Source organism: Neodiprion virginianus, chromosome 6 (assembly GCF_021901495.1).
Source record: "Neodiprion virginianus isolate iyNeoVirg1 chromosome 6, iyNeoVirg1.1, whole genome shotgun sequence".
In the NCBI taxonomy this organism is placed as follows: Eukaryota; Metazoa; Arthropoda; class Insecta; order Hymenoptera; family Diprionidae; genus Neodiprion; species Neodiprion virginianus.
The window spans coordinates 22,582,669-22,601,929 of record NC_060882.1 but is presented as its reverse complement, the minus strand read 5'-3'; the positions used below and the strand labels follow the sequence as shown (position 1 = coordinate 22,601,929).

At 43.0% G+C, this 19,261-nt stretch overlaps 1 protein-coding gene across 3 annotated transcripts; it reads left to right on the top strand.

Moving 5' to 3' along the window:
* Window positions 1–507: 507 nt before the first annotated feature.
* LOC124306888 (hemicentin-2-like) lies at window positions 508–19,257 on the top strand. Of its 3 annotated transcripts, none has more exons than XM_046768012.1 (6): window positions 508–559; window positions 651–782; window positions 9,390–9,541; window positions 10,125–10,335; window positions 11,411–11,707; window positions 11,854–19,257. In XM_046768012.1, exons 2-6 carry the CDS (start codon window positions 770–772, stop codon window positions 12,039–12,041), a joined length of 861 nt encoding a protein of 286 aa, XP_046623968.1. In that variant the 5' UTR covers window positions 508–559; window positions 651–769; the 3' UTR covers window positions 12,042–19,257. The 3 variants fall into 3 exon arrangements, with proteins under 3 accessions (XP_046623968.1, XP_046623965.1, XP_046623967.1); XM_046768009.1 differs by lacking the exon at window positions 508–559 and adding an exon at window positions 5,642–5,793 and having other exon boundaries at window positions 650–782; XM_046768011.1 differs by lacking the exons at window positions 508–559; window positions 651–782 and adding exons at window positions 5,319–5,334; window positions 5,642–5,793.
* The last annotated feature ends 4 nt before the right edge of the window (window positions 19,258–19,261 follow it).

The window sequence follows — 19,261 nt, the reverse complement described above, 5'->3', positions numbered from 1 at the left end:
CCAATTTACGTTCCTTATTCGCATACAGCCTGACATACTACCCCTTAATGGCTGACGCGGCGTCACGCGGCAGCGATATAATGCGCAAAGTTATACGTGTAAGCCTTAAACAGTTCTCCCGAGATTGCCTCGTAATATTAATAACGGAATTGTTGGGCGGCGATAATTGACGAATTTTAATGTCCGATGAAAGCAAACAATTTCACTGAAATGGGTTGCAGTGGGCACATTTTCTTAAACTTAGCACTGCAAGGGGTGCGCTTCGACCCGTAGAAGTAAAAGAATCGTCATCAATGAAGACAAAAGAATTTTTACACCATGCGACGTGCGTGTTTATAGAATACCTATTGGTCCAATTTTAAAATCGTACCGTGCGTGTTTATACGTTTGTGTCAGCCAACGCGGGGGGGGGGGGGGGGGGGGGGTGAGCGAAGCTAGTCGTTACACGCGAGTAAGTTGTTATTACGTACCGGCAAGTTTCAAGAAGCTCCGTTAGTCGTGAGTAGATCATCAGATGAGATATACCACGCGTTGTACAGTAGTTATAGTGAATACTCTGGCGAGTTTCATTCAATTAGCGAAATGTTGGGCGAAATTGTTGAAGCTTTTGATTTTATCGTTTTTCATTTCATTTACCCTCTTTTTTACAGTTCAGAGTGAATTTGTGCTCGTAATGTAAAGCGGTGTGTTGTGAAGAATAGATTTGCGACCTGGATGCGACCCTCAACTCTATTGGACTCTCGACACACGAGCAACCAACGTGTAATGGATGTGCTTGTCTGGTAATGTACCATCGATTTCAATACGTTGTTACGGTCGGCTACCGCTACTGTTTCGACAACGAATGATACCGCTTGGGACAGTTGTGACATTCTATTGCGGGTTCGTTGCGACGGTTACAATTCGCGCTTACATGATTTGAACTCTCTGTACCAATAATTTGATTTCTCCGCAATATCTTTTTTTTTTTTTTTTGACGATTATGACAATTTTCTCGTGGTTGCGGACGAGATGTAGTTCCAACGCAAGTTAATCATTCTGATTTTGTCATTTTAAAAATGAAATTCTATTGTTTTGTGCCATAATTTTTTTTTACGGTAATTTCTCAAGCAGCTTTTAGCGATAGTTATTTTACCGTTGTAGGAATAAACCTCCTTCCTCTGCTTTGCAGCAACAATAGCCCAGCTTTCAGGCGTAGATTGTGGTAAATTTAGACAAGTCATGCTGGGACAAAATTTTCACTTACAATATAATGAGGGGGGCGAATATTTATCGTCGTGATAAAAAATTACGAGCAGTGTAAAACGCGCGGTTGTATCCAATGTTCGATATTTGTACCGAGATCGAAACAAGAAAAGTACGACGTAAAATTGAAGTGATAAATTTACCATGTGGTGCCCAGGTGTAAGCAATATTAGCTGTGAAAAAAGACATATAATTGTCACGAACAGCGGGTTGGGATAATATAATAAAAATACGCTGACTACAGGAATGATATAGATTCCCGCGGCGTGCTGTTCGATAGGCCGCGATAAGACTGAATCTTAATGACAAACGAGCAGTATCTTGGGGCCGAAAAGGTACAAAGACACTCCGCCTGTAAATTGAGCTTCAAAAGCGTGCCCGGATCTCGCCTCCTTGGGGCTTTCCTGGCTCCCCATTGAACCAGACTCATTTGAAAAACAACGTCAAACGGGCGAGGGTTTCTCGAACCGAACCTCAAGAGCGACCATCGCACTCGCGTATAAAGGTGTGCACACACCTGAGGGTGTTAAGGCTCCCCGGAGATACCGGATGGCCTCTCGGTACGGTCTGCCGCTCCGCGGACCGGAGCACAACTGGGGGTCAGAAAAACGACCAGTCTTGTTTGATTTTTTATTAACGCCTCTGGGAAACGCTGCCATCGCCTGCATCGCGTCGACGAGGGTTCCATCCTCCTTCTCTCTTTCAATATACACCAGGCACATACACGTCCCAGTGCATCCATGTATTTGATTTCGCCTAAAAATTTCATATCGGTCGTGGAAGTTACGACTCGGAGTCGTTCGTATCGGGGCGTAGTTCGACGATTTTGGTCCACCAAGCACAAAACTCGCTTCTTATCGGAACCGCGGGCGTGCCGAACGCGGCTGGCATCGCAGATTGCCAGCCTTTGTCGACGCTACGAAATTCAGGGTCAATCGGAAGTAATCCATTCCCAACTACGTGCACCTCGAAAAACGCCCCTTCTAACACAAAGCTCGGGAAAGAAGGGGACCCCGGCATTTTGCCTTGCGGCCGCTGCAGGTCTTTCACTCCCTTAATTGACTGTAAATATTTTTTATCTGCCATGATAGCGCGCGCGGAGGCCGCAATGTTTCTCTCGTTCCCTATCGCCGTTTAAAGATCAACTAGGCATACCTTGCGGGAACAACAACCCACGGGGCTCAATTTGATCGAAGCATTTGTAACGGAGAAATGTATTTGGCACGCTGGTCTGATCGTTAAAAAACGCTATCGCTTTTGCCAAGTGCCAGAGACTCGGTTTTGAATGCGAGGTAGCGAAAGTGTCGTTGGCAGATCTTGATTCGTTACTTCTACACATCGCAGTTTTCTTCGATTCAATGCCATTACTGTTAGCCCTTTGAACTGAACAATTTTATCGAAAATCCTCCTTTCGGAATTAATTGTTTTGCAACCATCAGGATAAGTTATGCAGGGTCAATTAGGTGGAGATTCAATTTTATCTTCGTTTCCAATTGTCCAATATTTATTCGGTGCAAGCATTCCGTTATTTGACTCCTGAGGATTCGCCTTCATTAGAGAAGGATAAATTATGATTGAAATTTCATATCTAGATTTACTAAGGTGCGGAGTAAGTATAAAACTTTGGACCGTCTTCGTCATGGCGACGCGACGGCTGAAAGTAAATAGGTTATGTACTTTGCTGAATCATTAATAATGACGAGTACATTCAATTCGAAAAATTTTATATCGGGTTTATTTCACAGGGAGACGAGACGTAATCTCGCGCGGACGACTTTCAATCAGTCGTATTTTTATACGTTTTTCTCAAACGGTATTCGCAAGGTTTGACAACGTCGCGTCGCACAGCTTCCGTCGATTTTCACGTCAGAGGTTCACCTTAGTTTGTGTGCCTTGTATATACTATGTAGGGATATTTTAGATACCCCGGGAGTGGCGCAAAAATAAGTCTGAAGACGTGCGCTTTGCTTGGCTTCGAAAGCCAATCTCCAAACGCGAATCTACCGTGGGAGATTTATAGATTCCAACCCATCCAAAAGGATAATATCGACTGAAAATAATTTCCGGATAATCCAAAGTCGTTCTTCTAGAGCTACCAATTTCACGACTTGTTAGGATTCCATTTTCCATCTTCCACTTTTGCTCCCTCCGTGCTTGTTCCTCGTTTCTCGTTTCTCTCCTTGTGATTAAATTGAGAAGGCTATTCCCCTAATTGCCCTATTGGGATGCTTCAAGGAGATGGTGATATTCTCTACGTATACGAAGCTTTAAAACAAGGTTTCTATAACAATTTTCAAGCGAGCGAGAGTAAAAAATGGTACAGCCATATGTGACTGTTGTCCATAAATGAATTTTCGCTCAACAATACCTGCTGTGGGTACAACTGCATGGAACCAAATGAAAGCTACAATCAACGTAGAACCGAATGAAGTAATATTCTGGCATGGCTAGACTGGTTGAATGTGAGAATAATTTTCGACCATATGAGACCAGCGACGCGCCTCTCTTGGCGTACAAAAAGCTGCAATAAATATTCAGCCTTGAATCAACTTTCGCGAAAAAGATATTGAAAAATTCTACAATAATTGTTCACAGCGCATCGCGTGACCGGAATTTCTGATTGACACAATGCAGAGCGTGTTGGAAATTCAAGTTGTCTACTTGCACGTGTAGAAATTGGTCACAGGGAAGATGGAGAATATTTTTCCTGTTCTTTTCTTAACTTCGGCGGAGTAACGTTTCTTCGAAAACTTTCGTTATTCCTGCAGCAAAAGAATACATACAGAGAATTTTTCATACTTTATCTGGAACGTGTGTAGAAAGTTGAGCAGTAGCAGCAGTCTTTGTTTACAAGGTGAAGCTAGCTTTGACGATTTTCTATATCTCCCAATTTTCGTTCGCGTTTCGCCTCGTCTCTCGGCTCGTCTAGTTTCATAAATGGAATAAAATAACCCCGATTTTCCCCCATTTCGACTTAGGTTTGATCCGTTCACTCTCGCCTCCAACTCGCCGCTCGTTGACCCCTCGACAAAGTCCCCGTTTTTGCCCGCCACCCTCGAAGGAGGGTTGAAATACGCCCGAAATTCTCGCGTTTGAGTAAGCAGAAGCGTTTGAGGGACCAAGAATCACTATTACTTTTTTGCATCGACTCGCTCCGGATGGGGTTAAAAACAAACCACCCCTCCGGACGACTCAGATTCGCACATATATATTATACACAGGCGAAAGGCGGCGGGATTCTTCCTGCCCTTTTTCCCCCTACTATAAGATAGTAAAACTCCCATTTTCACCGGCTCGAAGTTGCAGCCACCCTCGTTTGCCGAAGATACTTTCCGAGAGTATACACCAGGCACGTGTCTGTGCAAATATGTACCTACAATACACATAGCATTTACACGTCATGAGTACAACGCGTGGGCGAATATGATTGTCCAATTGTCTTACATATCTCACGTGCAATATAATACCCATGCCGGTGTATACGCCACGAGGCGATGCTGCACAAGCTTAAGAATTAAACGGTCCCTAGAGTTCAGATTGGCAAGACTCGTCGCATCGAATTATCGACTTGCTCATTGAGAGTGAGCTGGAAATGCCGCGCCTGAAATTTACACTTCAATATTGAGAATTTCGCATCCTGTCTCAAAGAATTTCGCTCGCGAGGTGGAGACTCGACCCAAGCTTGTCCGAGCAAGAATCGCAGGGGTAAAAGTGTCAAATAGAAATTAACGTGCATGAATTTACGGAGTGGATCGGGTCGTCGGATTGAGGTGCAAGTTCGGCGAAGGCGGGGGCAGGGAAAACAATAAGATCGGCGGGGTGTTTCAGGTTAACGCGAGTGATGCATAGAGTAAACACAGGAGCTGGTTCACCCCCGCGCTAGTCCCACCCCGGGTAAATTTCCCGGCAATATCGTCGGGGCTTTTTAGTTTACCGAGAATTTTTCGACCACGGGTTGAAGAAGGCCGATGCGCGGAACAGGGCGCAGGCGTCGGCCCGGGCGGGCAGTGCCACCGTAGCCCGGCGCTTTAGAGCTTCGCCCGGGCGTCGCGACGACGAGCATCGTCGAAATTTCATCGCAACTCCCGAGTAAGACCGGAGTTGAAAAGTATATGCATGCGTCGGCATAACCGTCGCGACCCTATCGCTGCCGCGGCCTTTTCATCTTGCTCAAATTATACTACACGCGGCGTAATTTATTATAGAGAGACGGTACTCGGTCTAACTTTGCGCATCGGGCCAATTGTGGAAGATCAGTGCTTTTGTGCGGACGCGGATATGTGAGGGATCGACGACGCGCTTTCGCTATACACACACACACACAAATATATATATATATATATATATATATACGTGGGAGAAAGAACCTCTTTACGAAATGTGTGAACTATTCTAGTGGTGGCCGTGGTACGCAAAAGGCGCCTCCAGTTGGGGCCGGGGCAGATGTAGTGCTTTGCGATGTCAGTGATTCCGTCATCATGAGGGCCTGCTCATATGTGAATTACTATGTTCTGTGCCTCGTCTGCTGGATTTTACTAGGCATCACGGGTAAGGATTTATACTTATCGATACCTGTCAGTCAACAACTGATCGCTGATCGCAGAGTCGTACTGAAAAATGACAAGACGGAAGCGTGATAGAATGTGTACGATTATGAAACTTATTTCTGTGAAACCATGTTACGATTTTCGATGGCTGGTTAAAAACAAATACAATAAAAATGTATCGTTCGATGTTCGTTTTGGTTGAACGGTGATGGTTATTGTACCGCTTTTTAATTTTCAAATGAACGGCTGTTTCCAACGACTCAGCACGTATTGCTGTTTTAACGTCCGATTGAATTATCTGCCCTGCGGTTAGTCGATAAACTTTGAAAGAGGACGTTTGATCTACGTGTGACCTTTTGCCGTCGAAGCGACCGTCGTGTATGACTGATTGATAAGCTGTTGTCAGAAATAAATCGTATGCCCTCGTTAAGCAGCGTATGACTTTTTGTCGATTTAAACATTGAACATTGCTCTGTGGTAGAACTCGTTTGTTTTTTTTTTTTGAAACTAATATTCTGACTTCGGTAATAGCATCGTCCTATACTGTTTAGAGAATCCGATACGTATGTTTAATTCTTATTTTCGGTCCCGGGGTGTTTCTCTTACAGCGTTAAAAATGAAAATCGAACAAGTAATGCGAAACCGTGATTTGATATTGGGCGAACGACGTCAACGATCCTCAATTTGTCTCGATATCCCGAGTTGTTATTAATTGAATTATCGGCTACGTCAGGGGAGGAAACAAGTTCCGGAAAACACCCTCGTCGAGGGTTCTAAAAAAACGGGGTCTTTCCTGAATTGAGTATATGACAACGATTTCAGGGGGGGTTTACCAATAACCTTGTGGTCTTGGATTGTAGAAGGTGGTTGATGGCAGTGCGGCTAGTGTATTACTCATTTACGCCCTTATTATATTCGCATTTAACCGTGCAAGCCATATTCACTCAGGCTCGGTACGTATCCACCCAGCCCGCGCTTCGTGTGCATATTAAATCTACCCATAAAATAACTTGTGAATATCTAGCTAAACAGCGTACAACTCTCCCACCCCGTTACGAAAGGTAGGATATACAGTTCTCGTAAAACGTGTCCCTTATTTTATTCACGCCGCATCCTTGATATCTAGAATCTGACACGGATATACGAGGGACGAATACCTCGTCGAGGTGTATAATACCCACTGTATACGTGACTCGACGTAGCCTCGCGACGCGCCTGTAATCTCGCCCGCTTTTCAACCCCCGTTTCGCGGGGCATCCCCTGCATGTCATCGCGCAGTCATTAGGCCTGGTGCACTTTGAGAATCGATATGGCAGAGGCGAAGGTCTCGTAAATTGGACCGCTTATCCGCGCGGAAATACCCAGCGGAAACCTGAAACGCGCGGTTTCTTATTCGACGGTTCAAAGACGCCGACTGACCGCAAAGACCGCAAAGTCGGCAACGACATTTCACCACCGTTGCGACAGGACACCGAGTCGTGCAGTAAACTCCGGCAGTGGGACGACGTTGGCGTGCCTAATGAGGTCATAGCGGCGAATCCGTGCCGCACGGATATGGCGGTATAACTCCCCTACGTCATCGCAGATCTTGATAAAATGGCGTCTTCGCCCGCCGGCACCCCTAGCCACCCCGATTCCACCCCTCAGGGCCGGTGCCGAGATCAGAGGAACCTTCGACGCTCTCTTGGATACCTGCGATACAATACCCTCGACGTTGGAGTTAATTCGCCATCCCGAGACTCACGCGCACCGCGGCTTGCATATGCGATCGTAATACAGAGCTTTTTACAACTGGTAAAGAACGGGCCAAGAGGCCCCGTGGGAAATACGAGAAATCGTGAGCTCACATCACCGGATTCGTGAATACACTCGTTCCTTTTCGTATTCTGCGGTTTCCTGCTTCGAGCAATTTCCGGTACGCTACGTGTTCCTGGTATACGTTCGAACCTTCACCTCGCGGTACGTATACGCGGTTGAAGCCCAAAGAAACGCGGATTGTAATCTCGGTGGGCAAATGATTTTCGAAATGTAGAACGAGCGCAAGCGCTTCTCGCGATATATGTATACGATTTCTCTCGCCTGCGCGGATTCGCGCCTCCCTGTCGTTGACCGCACCAAATCTTTCGCTGTAAGGGGTATAATATATATCCCGCAACATCTCTCGTATACTTTCCGTGCTTTCTCGTGATCGTAACTTAACGCTCCTCACGAGGCGCGTCGATTCTTTAACTCTGCGTTTTCTCGTTGATTGCACGGCACGGTTGGATCGCATGCGATCGGACACACCTGCGGGATGATCCTTGGCGCTTCCGTGGGTAGATTAGATTAAAATTTCAGAGGATGACAGGAGTAAATATCGCGTGGCGAGACGCCGATGGGTTTCTCACGTGCGTGACAACAACTGCTTTGTTAAAAAGCTCGCGCCGCAAATTATACCGTATGCTTCATGACTTGGTATTATTTCGACCAATTAGGAGGCACGATTTTCATCTATATTCTCCTATTAGTACAACGTATTATTATGTTAAATGTTACGCGTCGAGTACTCATCGTTTAATCGCGATATCATTGTCAGTAAATTTGCTGGGTACCAAGTATGTACTTGAACAATCAGCTTCCCCTCCCCCCTTCCGCGACATGATACTATCTATTCGCGAGTCACACCCTCACGTCCCTCGTCCACACTGTCCCAAGGTACTGCTTTTGCTGATTTACACCTCGTGCGATATCTTGAACCTGCCTGCAAACGAGATCGACGCTACGTGACGATAACATAACGCAGTTTTCCAGTTTAATTTACGACCGCGAAGAGATTGCAGAATAAAAAGGACATCAATCTTCTTCGTGTGTCTTGAGATAACTCCTATAGTATGGCTGGTTATAAGGTGAAACCGGGAGAGAATTTGTCCTCATTCTTATCCTACAAGTTTCCAAGGAAGTAGTAATAAACTAGTTTTACTGGACAGGGACGAAACTTTGGCTACGTCGAGCTCCGAGACTCGACTATAAGCTTCCATACATACATACGTACATACATATACTGTGTATATAGACGCGATGGAACAGGGAGAACATAATGGCTGGCTCAGGCGCGATCCTGCCTCAACCTGGATAAGAAATTGTGTTCGAGAAACCGAACTTTTCAACAGCCTTGCTAACTACCAGAAATCTATACCCGTCATTATAAGCTTATATTCGAACTTTTAGATGGGCAAAGTAAATGGGAGTCTAAACGACTTCGCTGCAATAAATACTAACTAATGATTAATTTTAGCCCGCCTCGCGCGATCGATAACCCCAATACAAAACTCTCTTCCATTATGTCTCTTGGTGTCTCGCAGGAAATGTGTCTATAGGCATGTTCGAAGAGCAGCCGAATTAAGAATTGTTATCACGTTCCCGGATATTGAGTAGATGATGCTGTAAAAGCATTCGACAATTTTCACCCACGATCGGTCGTATTCTCGGTTGTCGTACCAAAGACCGTACTGCTGACATCTCAGGGGACTCTAATATTTCGAAGATAAACTTGGGAACTCTGACATTCTCTTGGTCCGGTCCCGTATGCTAATATGTCCGATTCTATTTTGCCCCCAGGGGTCAGTACGAGGTCGCACTCGCTGGTGAAGAGGCTCAACGGACTCTACACCGGTCCCTACTTCGACACAAGTAGTCCCCAAAACATCACGGCGCAGCTTGGAACCCACGCCTACCTACCCTGCAAAGTCCGGCAGTTGGGTAACAAATCGGTGAGTTGAAACGGTTCGCCGTGTTTCAAACCATTGCAAGAATTTACGTCCGCGTGTATAAGTATCACGAAAAACCTCGAAGGGATACTCGGGGAGAAATCGATTATATTTTTTGCCCGCATGTGATTAGACCCGGATATGATATTGGATAAATTTTGGTGTAAGTCGAGGTAAATATAACTGAAAACAATAGCTTGGCGATTGGAGGCGTCGCGAAGTACGACGTCCGCAGTTGGGCGATAATAACAATGAGCTTCCGTTGGCGGTAACACAGTCGTTAATCACACGTCCGTTGTATTGACTTGGGTCGGATGTGACGTTTTAATCGATGGTCTAGATTCGATTTGTTCCTAACTGGTAACAGCTAAGCTCGTTTCTCACCTCGCTTCGCCTCGCCTCGCTTTATAACCCGCTGTGTGGACTTCATACGGCACGACAAAGGTGAATACCGGGTCTTGGCGTTAAAGTTGAGTTTGAAGTAAATCTACAGTCTCCAACTGTACCCCGCACCCGCCCGCCCATACCTTGGGGCTATAACTCTTTGGAGCCCGCCGGAGTCTGAGAGAAATTTATGTTCCCCAAGGTGTCATGGATCAGGAAGCGAGATGCTCACATCCTAACGGTGGACAGATATACCTTCATCGCTGACGAACGGTTCCAAGCGTTCTATCTGGACGGCCAAGATACGTGGACCCTCCAGGTGAAGTATGTCCAGCCCCGGGACGCTGGCGAATACGAATGCCAAGTCTCCACTGAGCCGAAGATGAGCTACTTTATCAAGCTAAACGTTGTCGGTAAGCACGACTATCAAGATTTCACATGGGCGCGAGGACTTGTCACTTGTGAGCTCTTACTCTACGTTATATAGTTTATCTCTGATTCGAGTCTTAACTTTGAAAAATAAGAAAACGGTGGCTTTATATTACCGGGATGAGAATAGGTAGTCTGGCCGTGGGGCCATTAGGATGTGGGACATTTGTATTACCGACGCAACTGCGCCCTCGTAACTCATTTGATCTCTGGGAAATTTAGCGTAACGTTCAGTTTAGCCTTGGGGCCAAATAGGTCAATATATTTTTTACTCCACTCTCGGATCAAAAGGGTAGGATTGCGCTAATACGAGCCACTCCAATTTCTTTGACGCATGCTAATCACCGTACCTTTTTCTTCTACTTTCTTATCTTGACCTATAGATGATCTCAGGGGGTTAGGACTACCGATAATCCACTTGCGGCGCGAGCGTGGAGTAGCGAAATCTTGTTAGTTCTTCGCAGAGGCTTAGACCAGATTCATTCGTAAGACGAAACGGCTGTCATTGCCAAACCTAAGCCTCCATCCATACAACAACAACAACAACAACAACAACAACAACAACAACAATAATAATAATAAAGATGAAGATAATAATCACTCCAATCCCGTCATACCATTTTGGGTGTGTTCCTATAAGCCTATAATTATGCGGGGTGTGGGAGGGATGGGTTGGTGACTATAAATATGCGTCTGCAGCCGTATTACGATTTGCAATAGAAACGCCCGATCGTTCGCACTTGGAACTTGGGAAACTGCAGAAAATCTGTTTTTGGTCTAGCAAGACCGAGTTCAAACCTCAGATTGCCGATTCGGCTCCCTACAATTATTGCGATTTGTCTGTCAGGTCTTTACCGATACGCTGGGGATTTGAAGTAAAGTCTTTCCGTTCCGCAGTCTCGCACGTTACGCGTCACTAGTTACTAAGTACGGTCGGCCAACCGGAGTCGGTATAAGGATTCAAGTATTCCAAGCGTCCCCCAAGAATGACCTCCGAGCTTATTAGACCCTTTAATTTACATTCATAAGCAGGTAAATAAATAAAAACCAATCCCGCAGTTCCAAAAATCGAGATCATGGGAGACCGTGATATTTACGTGAAGACCGGAAGCACAGTGACCCTGCGGTGCGTGATAAAGCAGTCTCTGGAGGAGCCTTCCTACGTGTTTTGGTACCACGAGAGCGGTCGCGTACTCATATACCAGCAGGGTAAGCTGGAAATGAGGAAGGAACGAGTCGACAGCGACACCGTCAGCAGCCTCATCATACATACCGCGAGGCGTGAAGATTCCGGCAATTACACTTGCAGCCCAAGTAATTTGGATAGTGCCAGTGTACAACTCCACGTTCTTAACGGTGAGTCGGAGTCTCTCTTTTTTCCATTTCTCTGCCAACCAACGCAGCAGCCAACCACTGCTGAACGTATCTGTGAAACGAAGAGAGCCCTGGCGAATTCAGACCCCAAACAGTATGTGTACCGGATTGTTTTTGGCTTATTTCAGGGGAGCATCCTGCCGCCATTCAAAGAGGCATTAGTTCTGCCCCAGGAGGCAGCGGGGCACTTTGGTGGCTAGGAGGTGCGGTAACTCTATCCTCGAGCCACGGGGAACGCACCTTTATTCTTGCCATCCTCGTTTCTCTGGCCGTCTTTGTCCAAACCCTACATTCCTACAGTGGTTCCCTGCGATAATCGATAAGCGTGCAGAGAGGCTACTACGCGACAACGTTCCAGCACCTCCCTAAAACAGCAGCTGCTTACATACCAACATTCCATCCTCCGCAATTCAGAGATTGCTAGATGATTGCGCAGACTCGTTTGGAATTTTTTTTATGTCGCATGAGAGAGCGAGCGAAAGAGCGAAAGCTAGAGAGAGAGAAAGAGAAAGAGAGAGAGGACGAGAGGGTGAGGGCGAGTGAGAAGGAGAGAAAGGGGCGGGAGGGAGAGAGCGAGAGAAAGAGAGAGAGAGAATATATTTGATGCGTGTTTGTTGATTCATGCGTATCCGTTAGTCAAGTAGGTAATGAAAAATCGTTTTCGGTCCAAACCACCGAATACATATTGAATGTCGAAAAGTGTTGGGAAGATGTAAGGGTGATTTAGAAAATTTGGAACAGAATCACCCTTAGGTGAAGAAATCAATTTTCGCATGCAATCAACGAGTGACTCTGCGACTCATCCAGCAAATTGATATGTAACACAAAAGTTTGCTCGTAACACAAGAGATTTGCATCGCGTACGTAAAAAATCAGTATGCACTCGTATTATCCGAAGCTCACAGGCATTGGCATTGAAAAAAATAAAATAAAAATAAACACTCTTTGCTGGGAAATCCGATCCATGATCCAGACGTATGTTTCAGATATATAATCAGGTTCAATTTCGCATACTCAAGTACGTGCCAAAGCGAATATCAGTTTAACATGTTCCGCAGTATCCGTCTGTAATATCAAAATGTTACGTTAACTAATTCCGTGAAATGACTGAACACCGAAGAGTTTGAAAATTGGAGACGCATAATTGACGCAGTTGCCCAAGTCCGAGTACCTATGTATTGAAGTATCGAAGAACAGAATTATACGCTTAGAATTATTAACTTGTACCTATATGTCGACTTGAGTCTCAAGATGGAGATCCGGCCGTTAGTCAATAGAAGTTATTAGTTAAGTTTCAAAGTTTTACATTCGTTTTCTATGGGGTCGTGGAGTGAAGCTGTTAAAAAAGCCCTGTGTAATTTCCCGAACAAAAGGGGTTGGGTGCAAAGAATATACGAAGAAGTGACGTCACGCACGCAGACTCTTTTAAACGGATCGTCACCACGCCAAGGACTTCAGCTTGTAGAACTCCTATCCAAATCCACCCTCCACTCCCGAGACGTGCTCGAAAAGTCTTTGTTAGTCAGGTACAGAGGCTGAGACAGAGAGACAGAAAGAGAGAAGGAGTGAAAGGGAAACCGAGAGAGAGTCGAGGTGCAACTTGTATACAAATCGATGTTGCAATTGGAAGCTTCCGTTTATCGATTATACGTATAACTGCATATATGTATAATAAATGTATCATATATTATATATATGAAAATTTGGTTGAAAGTTTGACGGCGCGGGCTGCGAACAATATTCTGATTTCTTACTTAGATTATACAGTAAGAAAATCAAGTAGGCGTTCCCTATCTTCAAACTTTGTATGTAAAACATTTGTTTCTCTTTTAGCAAATGAGTTTATCATTTGTACTTTGCCATGCATGAAGTTTACTTGTAGTTCTTCTCAATAATATTGATCGTTAACATAATAGTTACGCAAATTTTCTTTAATATTTAAATATCAAATTGTTACCTAATTTTGAAGCTATTCAGTCCAAACCTAAAGTGTATCAGCGCAGCTAATGTCAAACTGCCCTCCAAATAATTTAAAAAAACTTAGACAACGGAATAACTGCTACATTAACATGTGGCAGTCCTGAAAGTATAATTTAAACTACATGAAGAGGGTGTCCTCGTCGATTTTGACGTTGAGGTATATATCTCCAAATATCGAAGTCCACTGGTCTCAAAAGCGAAAAAATTTTGGTATATTCCCGAGATTTAAGTCCCCTCGACAACCGTTACATAATACCAATTTAAAATCAAGGAAAAAAGTAATAAGTAACGCCGGATCTGATTATTTGATGTGATTCGATCGCAAGATCAAAAGTGCAAATGCTGGCTGAAATGATTCCCGTGATGAGTTTCGCTCCCAATCGCTGCCGGGATCCTGCTAAATTATACCGGTTATACACTCTTCTCTCTTTCACGCCCACTTCGTTTGTTTTCCCTTAATTTAACCGCAATTCGGGCTCACTCAACCGGGACAAAAGACGCCGCCAGTTTACCGGAGAATTTCAAGAAGGCGGCAGGGCTTTCTCGAGCCTTTGGTTTCGCTTAAAAGAACCGCTCGTTAGAGACTCTCGTATACTATAAAAGCGCATCTTGATGTGCGAGCAGCGTCTTTCAGACCTCGAACCTCCTGTTTCATTTCCTTTCATATCAATATTCTAATATCTGTCTATCCATCTCTCTGTCTCTCGAAATGGTCTGTCTTTGCGCCAAAATTAGCTTCTCATTTGGCAATTGAGGTTGCCAGAGAAAAGCCGAGCCTTCAATCTTAACGACCCATACATTGTTCATACCTGCCGTACGTAAATCAATTTCGAGCAGGCCTTTGGACGTAACGAGATTCAATCCCCCTTTTCTGGAAAATTTAAAGCTACTACCGTAGCGTACCGAAAACTCTCTCTATAAATCGGGATAACGGAGATTTCAGCTCTCTCTCTCTTATTAGGCTTTCGTTTATCGTGAGATACGTTATTATGTGAATGTAAAGGTTGAAGGGTGTAAGAGATAGGTGGATGTAGGTTGCATTTTGTCTGTCGAATATCACGTTTTTCCATCGATTGCAATTACTACTACGGATAGATCAAGAAAGAAAGAAGTTTGCGTGCAAAATTATGCGATTCCCAACGTCATGCCATTTTGCTGAAAAAAATACGCCTTCGGCGATAACAATGCTGATTGTACTTACACGGACTGCGTGAGTTGACGCTGCAATCATGGATCCTCGGGATTTTCAACGATCGAATTGTCTTTCGACCTATCCGTCAATCAATTGTCGATAGTAAATCATAATATAATACGCGTGATAGCTAATTTTCTATGAAAACAACATTTTTTGTACGGTCAAAAAATTTCAACGTTCATCACGGCACTCTCGCGACCCGTGTTCCCCCAAACTGGATTCATGTTCTTTAAAGCGTTACTGTGTCGGGCTAGAAAAATTGTAAATATACCTACCTATGCATAGAGGCTTCCGGTCCGTAAAACGACCAACAATTCCGTGTGATTTAACGTCAACTCACGCAATGCGATCGGATAAACCGATCCCGAATATACCAATACTGTACATAAATGGAATAATTAGAGGAGAATTGATCTTGTTAAGGTCGAGGTGTTTCGATGTATACATTTGTTATACTTGTGTATTGAGTATATACACACTGCACACAAATTCACACTAAAGCGTCGTCCGTGCCACTGCAGGCAGAATTGAAACTTGTTCGATGATGATGAATTGCGGCACAATGAGATGCATATGCACTCGATGTGCGTACAATTTCTGTAGGTACAGCGGTGCGTGTTACATTCTGAATATTAGATTTATTATACTGCGATAATGAACGGCGACAAGTGATCGTGAATTAGGATTAGAGACTTCGCGATCATTTGCCTCACGATGATCGGTACACGAATATACGCTACGTGTAGGTCCGCTGGTAAAAAAATACAAACTTTCACATCGGTATATACGATGGGAGCCGAAGGCCGACGATTATTCGCATGAAATGCAATGAATGTTTGATGATAACGGACGGTAGCTACATTCGAGCGTGGACTAAGAATAAAGCCTGAAACGTTGCCTGTAGAATATATAGGAGTATAAGAATAAGTGCTGGAATACTGTGGTCCTTTATTATGCACGATGTACGTTGTATAATGCAGCGTGCCACACCGATCCACGTGTTTAGAATGTATTTTTATTACTAACTTGACGGACGTTCATTGCTGGTTTCTGTAAAATTTTCCACATCGCGTTGTATGCGTGCTCACGCCATTTGACAATTACACAGAATGGAAATTTATTGCTGATTGTATATTCGATTCGCGGTGAAGTGCTTGACAGTTTATACAGCGTACAATTGGGGGAATGATTCATGCGGCTCTCTTTGCCTTACTTACTAATATTCCAAGTGTCATTAATGTGGCGAATTGTGAAAAAAAATGAGAATTTCAAAATTCCATAGTTTCGAATGTTTAAATGGTTTATTTACTCGCGGTGAAGCAAACTTGATTCGAGTCAAAACTATATCTATTGTTATGAGATTGTTTTTCGCGAATTAATCAATTATCTGCTTTGGCCTGTTGAAATAATATTTTCTTGGTCTTGGGCACTTTCTTGAGTGCGCGTGTTAAAATGCGATGCAAAGATTAAAATCTCGCAGAAATATATTATTCGGAACGTATACGATTGCTGAAGCAATGCTTTTACGATAGGCTGTCGTAACGTCAAATTGGTGATAAAAACGTGTGCTATTTGCTTCACGAACAGAATGTATACCGCGCCGTTTTCAATGTTTCGGGAGTGAGGAAACATACGAGAATTGAACAAGTTTCAGCTCAAATAATTTGTAGCATATTTAATTAACCATAAGTAAGACGAGGTTCTTACTTAGGTAAAGGTGAACTTAGGGTGAAATTGAAATAAGTATAATAGGAAAGGACGAATAAATACCTACGAATGATAATAGGATATCTACGATTCATGTGATTGTCTGTAAATACATAAATATAAATACATACATTAATTATAATATACAATACGTGTTACATTAAAAATAACATAACTGTATGTAATTTCTGGATCGTAAATACATTGGTTTGGTCTGGCCGCCTATGCTAACCGGTATGCAATAGAGAAGGCGGGGAAATTTAATATATTAAATTATACGATATGATTGTACTGCATAGAACGAAAGATCTTTTGAAATTTCAACACTTTGAAGAACCTTACGAATCGATGAATATATACGAGGTTATTTTCAACGTTTATCCACTGATTCTATCGTTGAACTATTTTTGCTACGTATAATACTATAGGTATAGAAAACGGTTATTTTGTGATAGCATCTATACTTTTGCTGTATAAAATAAGGTTAACAGCATTGCGAACCGCTTGCGGATTTCCATGAAACAGCTTTTCCGAGGATTAATAGTCTTCCGAAATGCACTCAGTTTATGTAGTTACGATGAATCGAAAATATTATGGAAGAACGATGCGTAAAGCATGTATAATGTAACGGGATGCAGGATATTATGTCAGAGGATAGCATGGGCTGGCCACACGCGATAGATGTAAGAATGTAACACTCGTATATAGGTAAGATTGAAGATAGAAATAATAAGAGGATATAATAATAATTATAATAATAAATATAATATAATTATTGTCTGATAATTGCCAACGAGAACTGTTCGTTGGACTGACGTCGGATCGTTGGTCGAATGACGCGTTAAACGAAGAAAAGAGGCGACAGGGACTCGTCTCTCAAAAAGGCTGCGTCTCTATAATGCGGGCAATGCAAATGTTGGTTGTTTAATCGTTCTGGCGTACATGTACGTGCATAGGTACACGTGTATCCAGAGCACGGTTAATACCCAGAGGTATGCAGCATCGTAAATATTAAATTGAAACGGAACGCGGCCGGAGGAGAAAAAAAAAAAAAAAAATATCGGACTGCGTCCTCGTCGCTTCTTTGTGATATTATCTAATTATAGCAGCATTAATTTTTGTACCAATATCTATTGTAGTTTTTAAGTGCTCATTTTTTTTTAGTTTGTATATGAGATACAGATTTTCATTCAACTACCATTTCCATAATGCCTGTACAAAGTTTATTTACTTATAATATTCGAAATTTCAACAATCGCTGACACGTAATACTGCGGCTGTACGATCGATGCGGCGTTCTGGGGGAAAGAAGTGAATCAAGTTTTTCTTCTTGTCTTTTGCACAATCACCATTTCCTAAATTATACATCCATAATACTGATTGGCAGCGGGGCGTCTAATTAGTAAAATGATTATAGTAATAGAATTTGAAATGCATTTCGTATTCTGTCGCCAGTTTAATTAGGAGTCGAATTGATTGGTTTTCCTTGAGGAACGCCGGCAAGGAACGACAGCTTTATAATTGAGAATCACAGTATACAACGTTGTGCGTTTGAATTATATATCTGTATTGCGAGGACGAGGATAATGTTGGAATCCGTCTAGGATTAATTTGAGCTTAGCAAAATGCGATATATTCCGTTTGTGATTATTTTTCAATGATATCCCTGTAATCATTATTTATTTTTAGCCGAAGGTCTAATTACTCGTTAAGCGCCTAGTCTGCTAATTCGAACGTTCGACGAAAAGAATATTATACCTATGATAAGAAGTAAGCCTTGTCGAGCGAACGAGTAAGTGGACAGCGAATCTAGATGATTGCCTCGTTTCGCGGATTTAAGGCTATATACCTAACGATATAAGAATATAAAATCCCCGAGATGATGCTCAGAATGAGGAAACCTGCGAGAGAATAAATAAGAGCGAGAACGAGAGAGAAAATATTATGAGTGTGAAACTGTGAGAATGAACGTGGAATGGTGAAAGGTGTGAAATAGAGAGAAAGAGAGATAATAAGTAAATGTTACATTCATAAATTCAAATGCGAATTCATATTTGAAAAAAAGGGAATAAGAAGATAACACTCCATTACATTCACCATACGCATAAATTGACTAGCCTATATATTTGGACAAGAATGCAAAGCTGCGACCAGCGACTGTGCTCTCCGAGTCGAATTACCACGTTTATATGTGAAAAAAAGAAATATAAAGGTTCTTTTTCTATCTCACCATCAGATCGCGGAAATGTTTGTACGATTTTAAAACGCATATGAATTTTTAATGCGAATAAGTGAGACGTATTGATTGGCTATTTCTTTCGTTATGTTAGGAATTGTTTGGCGAAGATAATTGAAAAATCGTCCGCGTTATTTTACTGCGAATTTAGTTAGCGCGTGATTCATATGTAATTATTCTCAATGTGATTTTTCAATTTTATCGCGATTATGCGTGTTGTAAATTACGACTTAGAGTGCCCGGTTGACTGAAGTATGTTCACGCACGCGGTTTAAATTTTAAGTTAAAAAATCATGTGGCAGGGGTGTGATCACCATTCTTTATGTGTATAAGAACCATAAAGCTTAATGAAAACCATTATACTATTAACTTACGAGGTATTAAATAAAAATAAACCAAACCGTTAATATCGCAGGTG